Below are 14,007 nucleotides of genomic sequence, written 5' to 3' on the forward strand. Positions count from 1 at the left end.
GATTCACTTTGAAACCAAGTTGTTGTCACTCAACGATCAATTTAGGTAACATCACAAATCACACATTCATCCCAGATCTACAGCACCCTAATTTGGACCGAGTTGAATTTAGGAAACTAGTTTCAGGTTTTCTGCACCCCATTGCTGATGGTCGCTTTCTTCATTGAATGTGATGCTAATGGATCCACTTATATGCTCTGATACTGAAATGAGGAAACAATTGCTAATACCACCCTTTTGATTTTGATACTATATTAAATGAAATACCATAATGCTTTTTAGAGGAATGGCTGGGATAAGCAAAATAGAAAACAAACTAATAAAGGTAATCTAATAGGCTAATAAAAAAAATCTTCTTTTGAATGCCAATGAAACAATTCTGATTGAAAATAATATAAACTCCTGGAAGTTACATCAATATATAAAAATTAACTTTGAACTGCCTAAAGAGATCGTTGCTTTCCTTTTATCAAACTGCACATTATAAAACACAAGTTAATATTTTTTTAAAAAGCTGACCAAAAGGGACTATCTATCCAAGGCTAATTGCTAAAATATAATGTTTACTGTAACTTGACTTCCAGGATCCTTCCTACTTGATTTTCTTTTGAAATCCACCCCTGTCTGATGTCTTGCAATTAAATAAATTTGCCACATTCTTAGTAATAAGTTATTTTCTCTGTAGGTTGATATCTTAATTTGAGTTAGTTACCCTGTGTTCATAGGTCCACTGTCTCGGCGGAGAGATTGGAGCAGAAGTCTGGGAACATCTGCTGGTGATGATTCGGTGTCCATTCCTGGCTCTATCAGCAACAATCAGCAATCCCGAAGCACTTGCCCAGTAAAGCTTTAAAATATTTTTTGCTTGTATTACTGTCTTACACATAACTATATTCTGTTTGAGTGGCACTATATACAGCTGATTTATCACGCAGTCTCAAATTTTAAAATTTAAGATATCTGTGCACTTATTGGTACCTGTTAATCCGCACTTGTTCATTTGTTGGCTCGAAAACTTCTCGATGTTGCCATTATATGGTACTATATCTTGTAATCCAGAAAGTTGTGAAATTCTGCTGCTTTTAAGATTGCTTCGGCAATTCATTTGGAAAGGGGATGCGGAAAGAAATTACTGAGACTGTGTCTCTCTAAAGAAATTGATGGAGGATTTGGTACATAGTGATCGTCCACCCCATACTGCCACCGCTCTTTTATACCACTTCAGATGCTGGGATTGTTCTCATTGGAGCAGAGAACGTTAAGGGGAGATTTAATAGGTGCTCAAAATCACGAGGGGTTTTGATAGAGTACCTAGCTGTTTCCACTGGCAGGAGGGTCGGTAACCAGAGGACAACAGATTTAAGATAATTGGCAAAAGAACCAGAGAGGAGATGAAGAGAATTTTATTTTTTACGTAGCGAGTTATGAAGATCTGGAATGCCCTGCCTGAAAGGGTGGTGCAAGCAGATTCAATGGTAAATTCAAAAGGGAATTGGATAAATACTTCAAGGGGAAAAAACTGCAGGACTAATTGGATAGTTCTTTCAAAGAGCAGGCATGATGTGCCAAATGGCCTCCTGTGCTGTATCATTCTATGATTTGGTGGGATATATTTCCTGTTCCATCCTCGTAGTCTGACATCTGCCTACAAATTAGAGGAACAAGTTGCTTGTTTTCAATTCTTTTTGCCCACGTTATAATGCCACTGCCACTGGTGAGCATGCTGACTGTGCTTTTGAGTAATTTGAATATAATTGTATCAAAAGTGAGAGGAAAAAAGTAAGAGAAGTGCCTTGGCCACTGATGGCACAACTGATATTGGAAGTCAGCTGTGTGCGGTACAATTGCTATAAAGCTAGGTTCTACCAATTCTCTGCTATTACGGGTTGGGCCACCTATTTCCTGTACTACCATGCTGGCCCGACCATTGCCATTTTGATAAAAGGTTAGAATCCAGTCTCTGCCAGTGTTTTTTTCCACATCAGCCACCTAGTCAAATCCTATTCATTACATGTAGGGCTGTTTTTAAGTTTGGCATTGTTTATTTTAGATTGGGATTCCCTTTAAGGAACAGCTGATCCAATTGAATCTGACAGTGCTACTGTATATTCCAACGTACAACACTAACTGAATTTGATTGCTGGAAATGGGGGTAATTACTGGAAATAGGGCTAATCATTTGAGGGTATCTGGATGCTACTCCACACATTTTTCTGACTACTGAGAGTGCTTGAGTCATTTGTTAATAGAAGGTTACAGCACGGAAGGAGGCCATTCGGCCTATCGAGTCCTCGTTGGCTCTATGCAAGAGCAATCCAGCTAGTCCCACTCCCTATCCCTGTAGCCCTACAAATGTTTTCCTTTCAAGTACTGATCCAGTTCCCTTTTGAAGGCCATGATTGAATCTGCCTCCACCACCCCCTTGGGTAGTGCATTCCAGATTCTAACCACTTGCTGTTTTTTTTAAAAAAAAGTTTTTCCTCATGTCACCTTTGGTTCTTTTTGCCAATCACCTTAAATCTATGTCCTCTGGTTCTTGACCCTTCTGCCAATGGGAACAGTTTTTCTCTGTCTAGACCCTTCATGATTTTGAATACTTCTATCAAATCTCCTCGCAACCATCTCTGTCCCAAAGAGAACAACCCAGTTTCTCCAGTCTATCCACGTAACTAAAGTCCCTGATCCCTGGAATCATTCTAGTAAATCTCTTCTGCACTCTGTGAGGCCTTCACATCTTTCCGAAAGTGCGGTGCCCAGAACTGAACACAATACTCCAGTTGTGGCCGAACCAGTGTTTTATAAAGGTTCATCATGGCCTCCATACATGTGTGCTCAATGCCTCTATAAAGCCCAGGATCCCGTATGCTTTTTTAACCGCTTTCTCAACCTGCTCTGCCACCTTCAACGATTTGTGTATATATACCCCCAGATCTCTGCTCCTGTACTCCTTTTAGAATTGTGCCCTCTAGTTTATATTGCCTCTCCTCATTCTTCCTACCAAAATGTATCACTTTGCATTATTCTGTGTTAAATTTCATCTGCCATGTGTCCGCCCATGCCACCAGCCTGCCTATATCCTCTTGAAGTCTATCACTATCCTCCTCACAGTTTACGACCATTCCAAGTTTTGTCATCTGCAAATTTTGAAATTGTGCCCTGTACACTGAAGTCCAAGTATTAATACATATCAAGAAAAGCAGTGGTCCCAGTACCGACCCCTGGGGTGCACTACTGTACACCTCCCTCCAGTCTGAGAAACAACAGTTCATTACTACTGTTTCCTGTCCCTTAGCCAATTCTGTATCCATGTTGCTACTGCCCCCTTTATTCCATGGCTTGCAATTTTGATGATAAGCCTACCATGTGGCACTTTATCTAACTCCTTTTGAAAGTCCATATACACCACATCAACTGCATTGCCTTCTCTGTTACCTTATCAAAAAAACTCTTATCAGGTTAGTTAAACATGATTTGCCTTTAACAAATCCGTGCGAGCTTTCCCTAATCAATCCACACTCGTCCAAGTGACTGTTAATTCTGTCCCGGATTATCGTTTCTAAAAGTTTCCCCGCCACTGAGGTTAAACTGACTGGCCTATAGATGCTGGGTTTATCCTTGCACCCTTTTTTGAACAAGGGTGTAACATTTGCAATTCTCCAGTCCTTTGGCACCACCCTGTATCTACGGATGTTTGGAAGATTATGGCCAGTACCTCTGTAATTTCTACCCTTCACGCAGCAACCTAGGATGCATCCCATCTGGATTGGGTGACTTATCTACTTTAAGTACAGATAGCCTTTCAAATACCTCTTCTTTATCAATTTTTAGCCCATCCAGTATCTCAATTATATCTTCCTTTACTGAGACTCTGGCAGCATCTTCTTCCTTGGTAAAGACAGATGCAAAGTACTCGTTTAGTACCTCGGCCCATGCCCTCTGCCTCAATGAGTAGATCTCCTTTATGGTCCCTTATCGGCCCAGCCCCTCCTCTTACTGTTTATATGCCTGGAGAAGACTTTTTGATTCCTTTTTATGTTGACCGCCAGTCTATTCTCATACTCTAATACAATAGGAAGACTTTTCTTCCACCCTCGCCTCCTGACGGTCCTTAATTTCTTCTCTTGTTTTCCTAATCTAGTGCGTTGATACCACTGCTCACACTCATTCAGTGTTTTAACTATATTAATAGCAGACAGGTTTCAGAGCCCAACAGACACTGGAATAACCATTCCTTTTACCAGAATTTCCTGTATTTGTGCTTTATTGGAAGGCTAGGAACACAGGAATTCACACAGTAGATGGGAGGAAGAACTCTGATAGGAGTCATTTCTGGCAGGTAGTGAGAAGGTGAAGATTGGAGGCAGAAACACAAAGGGGGGGTGGGGGGAGGAGGATAAATGGAGTGGGTTAGACACTAGAGGAAAATTATAATGCAGTTAGCATTTTCTACTACTCTTCCTAACTAATGACCTATTCTGTGTTCTAGTGTTGTCTTCATGTCAGTGCCATTTAGGGGTATAAACACTGCCTGTCATTGCAGCAGGAGCATTGAACCTTAGAACTGGGAAAAATGAGAAGTAAGGAATATGCTCACTGTTAACTCAACTGCAATGGTAGATATCTGACCACGTAAAACTCATTGATTGCTTGTAATCGCTTAACGGAAACATTGAAGGGAAGAAATTTACAGGGCTATGGGGAAAGAGCAGGGGAATGGAATTAATTGGATAGCTCTTTCAAAGAGCCAGCACAGGCACGATGGGCCGAATGGCCGTCTCCTGTGCTGTACCTACTATGATATATTATGATTATCTTATAAAGGTATTGCTATTTTTACAAAATTATGATACCATCAACTTCTTGAAAACATTTCAATACTTTGACTAGAAGACAGTAAAGTTGTTATTTCTTTAATAGATGGCTTCAAGCTGTAAAGAATTACTGGCAGCGAACAGAGAAGACATTGGAAAACCATGTAAAAGTGATTGGTGGCAAAAAGAAGCAGCAAATGAAAATGCCAAGAGACCAGAAATCCTACAAAGTCAGACTGGGTATGTTTGGCCTTTCAGTATGCACTTTTATGCCACAAGTGTGGTTGAAAGACACCATTTAAACACTCCTGAAGCTTATTCTGTGATCCACTTTTTTGATACAATGGGGTATATTTTTCTGTTACTGCACCTTGGGTGTGTTGGATCACCTGGGCACTGTGCATAGAGAGAAATTGGGTGGGGAGGAGCGCACACCTGTAAGGCAACCCACCCGATAGTCTATTTGCTGTGGCCAGATGATCCAGTATATCAGGTGCAAGAACAGGGCTATCTGCCTCAGGATCGTGTGGTTGATCACGATTTGTAATTTCTGTCAGTTGTTTTGTGTCTTTCATGCATAAAAAAGTACAGGCGTTTTAATGAATATTACCCATTATTTTACGTGAAGGTCATTTTTTTTGAACATTTGCAGTTAATTGTAAAGTCCTGAAAAAACTCTTGTTAGCTGCATGGAGGTAATTGAAATCCAGTTATGTGCCATGTAGGCTATGAGATACCTATCTGGAGGTGTCACCGGAAGGATAACTTTGAGGTAACAGTAACATTTTAAGGGGTTCAGATAACCATAGAAACTGCAAGAGTGAAGCTCGATTATCTGAATGGTAATACATGTCGCCTTATAGCACCGGGATACCCAGATTCATATTAAATAACACACCCTGCATATATTATAAAACTAACACAAACTAGTGATTCTGAATTTGCTCTTATGGTTGATGGGAATCATTGGAACTATTTTTTTGCACCAATTATCCTGTGTCTTTGAAGATGGCAATTTACATTGGGCATTGATTCCATGGGTGTTGGAAGTCCCCCAGTACCAAATGGCATTTCTGTCAAACATGTCTGGACTGAGTAATTTTTGTGAACATTTGTGACATCACAGCCAAGCCTGATCATGCCTTATAATGGGAACCCTTACAAGCACAGACTAGGGATGATACCTTACCCTCCTTGGTCTGCATGATTCGGTACCCCACAATACATTTACTTAGTCATTTGGGGAACGCATAAGAATCTCATGATTATTATCACATGATAAGACAACATAGCAAATTTGGGTACCATTTTATTATAAATGTCTGCATGTAGTCAAATTGACACTAGGTGAGACCATTCCTCAGGTGGTCTCCTTGACATTGGTCCTGAATTGGAACTGGTAGTTTGGGATTGTTTTATAGTAGCAAGTGGTGTTCAGATTTCAGAATGAATCGAATCACTGGGATAATTGGGCATATGTTTGAGTGTCAGCATAGTAGTTACTGAGCTCGCTTTAACATTAGTTTTCAACAAATTTTCTTAGTGACCTATGGAGAACGATACAATGACCTGGAAAAGTATGTGTGCAGTTCAAAAGGATCGGGGATTGACTTTGTTCCCTATCACCCTTGTGCAGCTTTAACCATAAATCATGTAAGTAGTTCACTCGTTTCAGTGGGAATTCTATAAAAGAACGAACTTGCATATATGTAGCAGCTTTCACAGCTTCAGGATACATACGAATGATGACTGACAGGAAAAGATCCTCTGGTCCATCCATCCTGTCCCACACAATTGTGCACACTCCACTCCACCCAAAACCAGGTGGTCTCCTGGGAGAGGCGAAAAACCAGATTAAAAACACAGGACGATCTGGGGGGGGATTTCTGCGAAATTCCTCTCTAGCCCCCTGCGCGCTGCCCCCCCCCCCCACCTAGTGATCAAAACTAGCCCAGGAGATCACTCTGGCCCCAAAAATTCTATGTATTGCCTATCTCCTGCACGAGGTGATCTCCCCAGCTAGAAACAGGTTTAGCTCTCGTTTGAAGGAATTCAGTGAATCAGCATTCACTGTACGAGCAGGTAGTCTGTTCCAGAGGTCCACTGTTCTCTGGGAAAAGAACCACCTCCTGACATCTAACCTAGATCTTGCCTTGTATAACTTAAAATTGTGACCCCTGGTCCTCCCTAACCTATTAAATTGGAACAAACTGTCAACTTGAACACAATCTATTCCCTTCATGTTATAAACCTCGATCAGATCACCTCTAAGTCTATGCTTCTCTAAAGTGTAGAGTCCCAGCTGTTTTAGCCCATCTTGGTAACTAAGATCTTTAAACTGGGAATTCGTCTGGTAGCCCTCCTCTGCACCCTTTCTAAAGCCTAAATATCACCCACCATGTGAGGAGACTAAAACTGGACACAGTATTCTAACTGAAGTCTGACTAAGGTCTTGTACAAAGACAAAAGAGTATGCTTTGTCTTTTCGTCAGTTGTCCTATAAATGCACCCAACATCCCATTCGCTCTAGCTATTGCTTCACGGCATTGTTCATGAACCTTTAGAGATCTATGGACTAGAACACCCGGATGTGTGTCTCTCCACCTGCTTTAATGCTTTTCCCTGAAGCATATGATGTTCAGCATTCACCCTGTCCACATGCATAACACTGCACTTTTCCAAAGTAAACATCGTCTGCCAGTCATGAGCCCAGTCCTCCAACTGGATGCAGGGAGGATATTTCTCTTGACTGGAGGGTCCAAAACGAGGGGTCACAGTCTCAGGATACGGGGTAGGACATTTAGGACTAAGATGAGAAATTTCTTCACTCGGTGGTGAACCTGTGGAATTCTTTACCACAGAAGGCTGTGGAGGCCAAGTCACTGAATATATTTAAGAAGGAGCTGGATAGATTTCTAGACACAAAAGGCATCAAGGGATATGGGAAAAGAGTGGGAATATATGGTATTGATAGAGGATCAGCCATGATCATATTGATGGGCGGAGCAGGCTCGAATGGGCCAAATGGCCTACTCCTCCTATTTTCTATGTTTCAACACATCAAGATACGTCTGAAGCAGTCGAGCATTGTCTACAGTCCTGACACTTGCACAAATTTTAGTATCATCTGCAAATTTGTAGATCGTATCCCCAACACCTACATCTAGATCATTAATAAAAGTAGTAAAGAACAACTGTTCCAACACCAATCCCTGCGGGACACCACTGATCGGTTTCCAAACACATCCAAATCCATCTGTAACTACTTTTGGCCTACAGCCTTCTAGCCAGTTCTCAATCCAGCTCAATATGTTACCAACAACACCAGAGGCTTCAATCTTGTAGAGAAGCTCCTTGTGTGGTACCTTGTCAAAAGCTTTTTAGAAGTCTTAAGTAGACAATGTCTACTGAACTTCCCTCGTCCACCATCTTGGTGACTTCTTCAAAAAGAAATAATCAAATTTGTTAGACATGACTTTTTTTCAAGCCATATTGGGTGTCCCTCTCTAAGTAATCATATATTGCATCCCTTATGATTCACTCAAGCATCTTTCCAATTACCGATGTCAAACTAATGGGCCTGTAGTTACCTGGGTCCATCTCGTCTCTTTTTTAAAGATGGGGACTACATTAGCCTGCTTCCAGTCTATGGGAACCGTCCGAGTGCATTGAGCTATTAAAAAATACAAGCAAGGTGCTTGCACATCACGTGTCTCATCTCCCTGAGGACCCTCGGGTGGATATCATCCGGCATGGCTGCTCTATCTATTTTCAGGTTCTTAATTCTATCTTGGGATGTCCCAAAGTGCTTCATGGGCAATTAATTACTTCTTGAAGTGTAGTCATTGTTCTTTCCGAGGTAAACATAGCAGCTAACTTGTATGTAGCAAGGTTTCACAAACAGCAGTGAGAGAAGTGACCAGTTAATCTGCTTTAGTGTCATTGTTTAAGGTAAAATTGTTGCGTCATGACACCGTGTGAACTCCTTTGCATATCTGAGTAGTGCTATGGAGTCTTTTACATCCATCTGAGAGGACAGGCGGGGTCTGACTCAACGTCTCATCTGAAAGATTTTTTTTATTATTTGTTCATGGGATGTGGGCGTCGCTGGCAAGGCCAGCATTTATTGCCCATCCCTAATTGCCCTTCATAAGGTGATGGTTAGCCGAGCCGCAGCCTTGAACCGCTGCAGTCTGTGTGGTGAAGGTTCTCCCACAGTGCTGTTAGGAAGGGAGTTTCAGGATTTTGACTGAACGGCGATATATTTCCAAGTCGGGATGGTGTGTGACTTGGAGGGGAACGTGCAGGTGGTGTTGTTCCCATGCGCCTGCTGCCCTTGTCCTTCTAGGTGGTAGAGGTCACTGGTTTGGGAGGTGCTGTCGAAGAAGTCTTGGCGAGTTGCTGCTCTTCATCCTGTGGATGGTACACACTGCAGCCACTGTGCGGTGGTGGTGAAGGGAATGAATGTTTCGAGTAGTGGATGGGGTGCCAATCAAGCAGGCTGCTTTGTCCTGGATGGTGTTGAGCTTCTTGAGTGTTGTTGGAGCTGCACTCATCCAGGCAAGTGGAGAGTATTCCATCACACTCCTGGCTTGTGCTTTGTAGATGGTGGAAAGGCTCTGGGGAGTCAGGAGGTGAGTCACTTGCCACAGAATACCCAGCCTCTGACCTGCTGTTGTCGCCACAGTATTAATATGGCTGGTCCAGTTAAATTTCTGGTCCATGGTGACCCCCAGGATGATGATGGTGGGGGATTTGGCAATGGTAGTGGCATTGAATGCCAAGGGGAGGTGGTCATTGTCTGGCGTGAATGTTACTTGCCACTTACGGATGTTGTCCAGGTCTTGCTGCTTGCAGGCATGGACTGCTTCATTATCTGAGGGGTTGTGAATGGAACTGAACACTGCAATCATGCAACCACCTCTAACAATGCCAAGGGATAAATATTGGCCAGGACACTGGGAGAACCCTCCTGCTCTTCGAAAAATGCCATGGAATCTTTTATGTCTGTCTGAGAGGGCAGACAGGGCCTCAGTTCAACATCTCATCCGAAAGACGGCACCTCCAACGATGCAGCACTTGCTCAGTACTACACTGAGATGTCAGCCTTGTTTACATACTTAAGTCCTGAAGTGGGGCTTGAACCCACAGCTTTCTGACTTGATTCTGAGGTGAGAGTGCTACCATTGAGCTCGCTATAGAAAGTACTAGCCTTTGCAGCTACAGTGTAGTTGATTAGCACAAAAATACAGTTTAATAATATTGTGGAAAGAAAAACTTTCATTGGATATCCCTGGGATAGGAGCCATTCCTTTCAAAGAGTTCAAATTAGTGATCTTGTCCCAAGCCTCTGCCAATGGCACTGTGAAACTACCACGAGGATGGAGCAGGTTGAAGCCGACTATCCCTCTGATTTCCTTCCCCCCCCCCCCCCCCACTTTGCTGTCCAGTGTTTGATGGCTTCTCAACAGCATGGTTGGAATAATAACCCCTGGAGGATCATAGTCATAATCTGCATCGTTCAATTCCATTGCTCCAATGTGCCACACCATTGCATTACCCTGCAATTGTTTCTTGCCTGCGCTCACCTAATGTTGTTCCTTCCTCTCCTGAAGATGCTGACTCCTGCTAGGCTGTGGTTTCCCAGCAGCTTGCAGTGCTCCATTGGTTCACTCAAGTGGCCATGCTTTGTGTTTGCCTAGACAATGGAGGGTAGAACTGTAGTGTAACCTTGTGGGAGAAGTTAGAAGTTGGGGCAGAACTTGGTCCAACTGGCTTTCCACCCCTTCAGAGATTTGTTGAGAAATTCTGAGGAAGATGCAGTTAATGCTTCTTCTGATTGACCCCTACATGCTGACAGTAGCTCTCCCTCTTGGAGTAGCTGGTGAGCATCTCTGTTGTGCTACTACAGGTTTGGGGGCCCACCCCATATATTTTAATGACTCCGTCTCTGGGATTTGGGATGGGGTCATGGGGCGGCCTAATTGCTAGATAGAAAATTGCCCTGCCTCAATCCTGGTGGCACAATGGTGCCACCTTAACAGTGAAATAAAACGGAATAAACCCTGGTTGGTGTCAGTTATCTGCACTTTGACACTGCAGTACTGTAACTACAGAAGAGATTGGGATGTGAAATTCTACTTCAATGGAAAAGAAAATTGTGTAGGGTGTAAAACGGGCTGCTGATTCGCTACCCTTTTCCACTACTGGCAAAGTCAGCTTTCACCGTCTTGGTATCGTTAGAGATTGCGGGTATCAAACCATTTTCAAATGATCTGAACCTTTTACTACCCCCAACACAGTGTAACAGTAAAATCAGCTAAATGGATCATCTTGTTGATGAGATTTGCGATCAGATTTGCGGAATTGTATTTTGTCTTTTTCCTGTATAAATCTCCTACGGTGTCTCTTTTTTCGCCATGAATTTGGTCAGTATGATGAACTATTGGAAAAGTCATATTAAATGTACTCGCTTTTTGTATCTAAAGTTAAATCAAGATGCTGTACCGAAGTCTGCCTCTTAAAGAAAAGCTTGTATGTTGTTTCTACTTATACTTGCATTAAACCTGAAATGTAAAGGTAATTGTTTAGAATGCACAAGATAGCAACTCTGCAACAGAAGTTGAGGATTAATGTGCAATATGGTTTCTTGGCTTAGTGGGCTAATTTGGTTAGTTTGGATCAGGGTGGCCATACTGCTATGAATTGAATGGAAGGGAAATGATCACTAAACAAACCTCAACTGTGAAGACAGGCCTTTTAGCAATCAAATTTGGTAAAGAACAGATCTACTTCATTTAGGTACAATGATTCAAAAGTAATTTCAGTTCTGTTACTTAACCTGTAAGTATAACAAATAACTTTGTTGTATTTGATTATCAGATTGAGGCCTATGGTTTTCCTTCAGACCTCAGTCTCTCTCCACCAGAGTGCCTCCGACTGTATGATACAATGGTTGAAACATGGACATCGTGGCCTCGGGCACAGGTACTTTCGCTGAAATTATTTGCATATAATATGGATCTGATTGTATTTAAACTTTCACACGTGTCTGATTCCTTTTATCTTTCCTAAAAAGGAGTTCAATCCTGAAGAATACACGTGCTTCAAGGATAAAATTGTGATTAAAAAGAGTGACGTGAGGAAATATGAGGCTGAACTAAAAGAGGACTTAGTGAGCTGGATCACTTCCGGACACCGAGATCAGGTATTTCCTTAAATAATATTAACAAAATTGTGTTTTAACTAGTCAAAATAGCAAAATAAAAATGAGAAATTACATGTATGATAGTAATGTTGATTAAATAATGTTCTTGGTACCTCTTATACCATATTATGTTTTAATCCTTCCTAGAAGGATATAAAGTAGTTATGGAAGTTTGGTTTTAGATATTGAAATGATAACTAATAGTATTAATGGAGGTCTTCCCGTTTTGTTAATTTACTTGACTTTGGCTCCCAATTTTTAATTCCCCTTTCCTGCGATATGATCCCGTGATTGGTAGGTACCTTCTCAGTCAAGTGGCCATTCTTCAAGTGTAAGTTAACAAATTGAGTGCCAATAAACTATTCTACCCCATGGGGCATCACAGCCTGGCTGGATCCTCTCTTCATCCAACACCCATACACGTGCACTTCCCAAGAAGGGTCATTGGATATTGATCTGGTGTGCAAAAGTTGGTTTTTTTTTTACCCTTCCTGCCCAGGGGTGCTGAGGTCAATTGCATCACTTTGACACGTACAACTGAACTATATAGAAATTTCATTTTTAATTAGCTTTGTTCTAGTATCTCCTGGATAACAACACCTGCCATAATGAGGAAAGTGTTGGTTGGGGGCTCAGAAAATTGTACCAAGTAATTTTGTCTTTTCAACATTGTGGTTCTTTTTGATAATGGCCATTTATATCCAAATTAAGCCAAACTTGAACTTTTCCAGATTTAAATTGGTTCAGACAAGTTCATAACCAAGTTTTAGGTAGAAATTGGTACGCGTTGCGCTTGTTTATCAGGCGGGAAGCATGCCAATTTAGCAGTGGGGTGGCTAGCACCCAATCTGCAGGCATTGGTCCCACTGCTAAATTCGGAGCGGGGGTGGGGGACCTTTTTTAGGCGTCCCAGGCAGATGCCTAAAACAAATGATAGTCCCCATAAATATATAAATTTGAGGTCTAACTCCTGTTGAAGGAGCGCTTTTCAAAATTCATTAGCGACTGCCTGCCCTGTTCAGGATTCTTCATGTCTGCCAAAATAAGACATGTAATGAAAAAAAACCCATCTCTTTTTAAAAAAAAAAGTATCCTGTGGTGCCAAGGGGAGCAGACATGCTCCTCCAACTCCACAGAAGTCGCGATCGTCCCCTCGTTGCCCCCGTGCCTCAGATTGGCTGTTTATTCCCCTATGTTATGAGACTGGGCTGTACAGCTGTGGTTTTAATAATCCAAATTGATCAACAGTTAACCAAAAGGTGTTTTTACATAAGATTTTTAAATGTAAACTTCATTACTCAAACTATTTATGATGTATTCTTTGTGCATGTACACAGTATATACCATTTTAATACTTCTTTCAACACAACCTTAAGGTTATAGAAGTGTTAAACAAGTTGAAACCAAAAAGCATTGCGAATTCTGCGGTGAACATGGTGAAACAATTTCCCATGTTGGTTGAAGCCCTACAGAAAGAAAACCAGCTGCCAGCTTTGTTTTTCTCGTAAGTTTTTTAAATCTTTAGTTTAATATTTGCTATTCATTAAGGATTTTATCTACCCTATGTTGTTATGAAACTTGAAGGCGTGGATTTTCCGCTAGGAGCGCAATCGGCAAAATGCACCAGAAGGCGCTGAATGCTGCGCAGGTTTTGCCATGGTGAAGTTACACTGAAGTTCCTGTGTAAACTTATTAACGATAGCCCCAACATTAAATCTCCTTGAATCAGCGCGATCGATTGTAATTGATTTGTGACCAGAAGGAGGCATCCTGCAGCACCAGAGGATTGGGATTGCCAGGAAATGAGCCTTTCTTGAACTTTTTAAACTAAATTGCATAGCAGATCAAACTAAATTGCATAGCAGATCAATTGACTGATTTAATACTCTTGGTCTTACTTTTTAATTGACATCAATTGATTGGTCACTGCTGTCTTCAATTAACTAATTACTGCAGCTGAGCAGGACATACCTGAGTGGCTTCAATTGA

General features: G+C 41.7%; 1 protein-coding gene across 1 annotated transcript in view; it reads left to right on the top strand.

The window, feature by feature from the left end:
• Positions 1-14,007, top strand: part of LOC137326215 (probable ATP-dependent RNA helicase DDX60) — a 95,562-nt gene that overhangs the window by 51,304 nt on the left and 30,251 nt on the right. Inside the window, exons 19-24 of the mRNA XM_067991100.1 lie at positions 726-841; positions 4,918-5,051; positions 6,355-6,464; positions 11,694-11,798; positions 11,890-12,018; positions 13,395-13,522. Of these exons, the coding sequence (XP_067847201.1) occupies positions 726-841; positions 4,918-5,051; positions 6,355-6,464; positions 11,694-11,798; positions 11,890-12,018; positions 13,395-13,522 (722 nt within the window). The remainder of the gene's footprint in view (positions 1-725; positions 842-4,917; positions 5,052-6,354; positions 6,465-11,693; positions 11,799-11,889; positions 12,019-13,394; positions 13,523-14,007) is intronic.

Source organism: Heptranchias perlo, chromosome 1 (genome assembly GCF_035084215.1).
Source record: "Heptranchias perlo isolate sHepPer1 chromosome 1, sHepPer1.hap1, whole genome shotgun sequence".
Taxonomy (NCBI): domain Eukaryota; kingdom Metazoa; phylum Chordata; class Chondrichthyes; order Hexanchiformes; family Hexanchidae; genus Heptranchias; species Heptranchias perlo.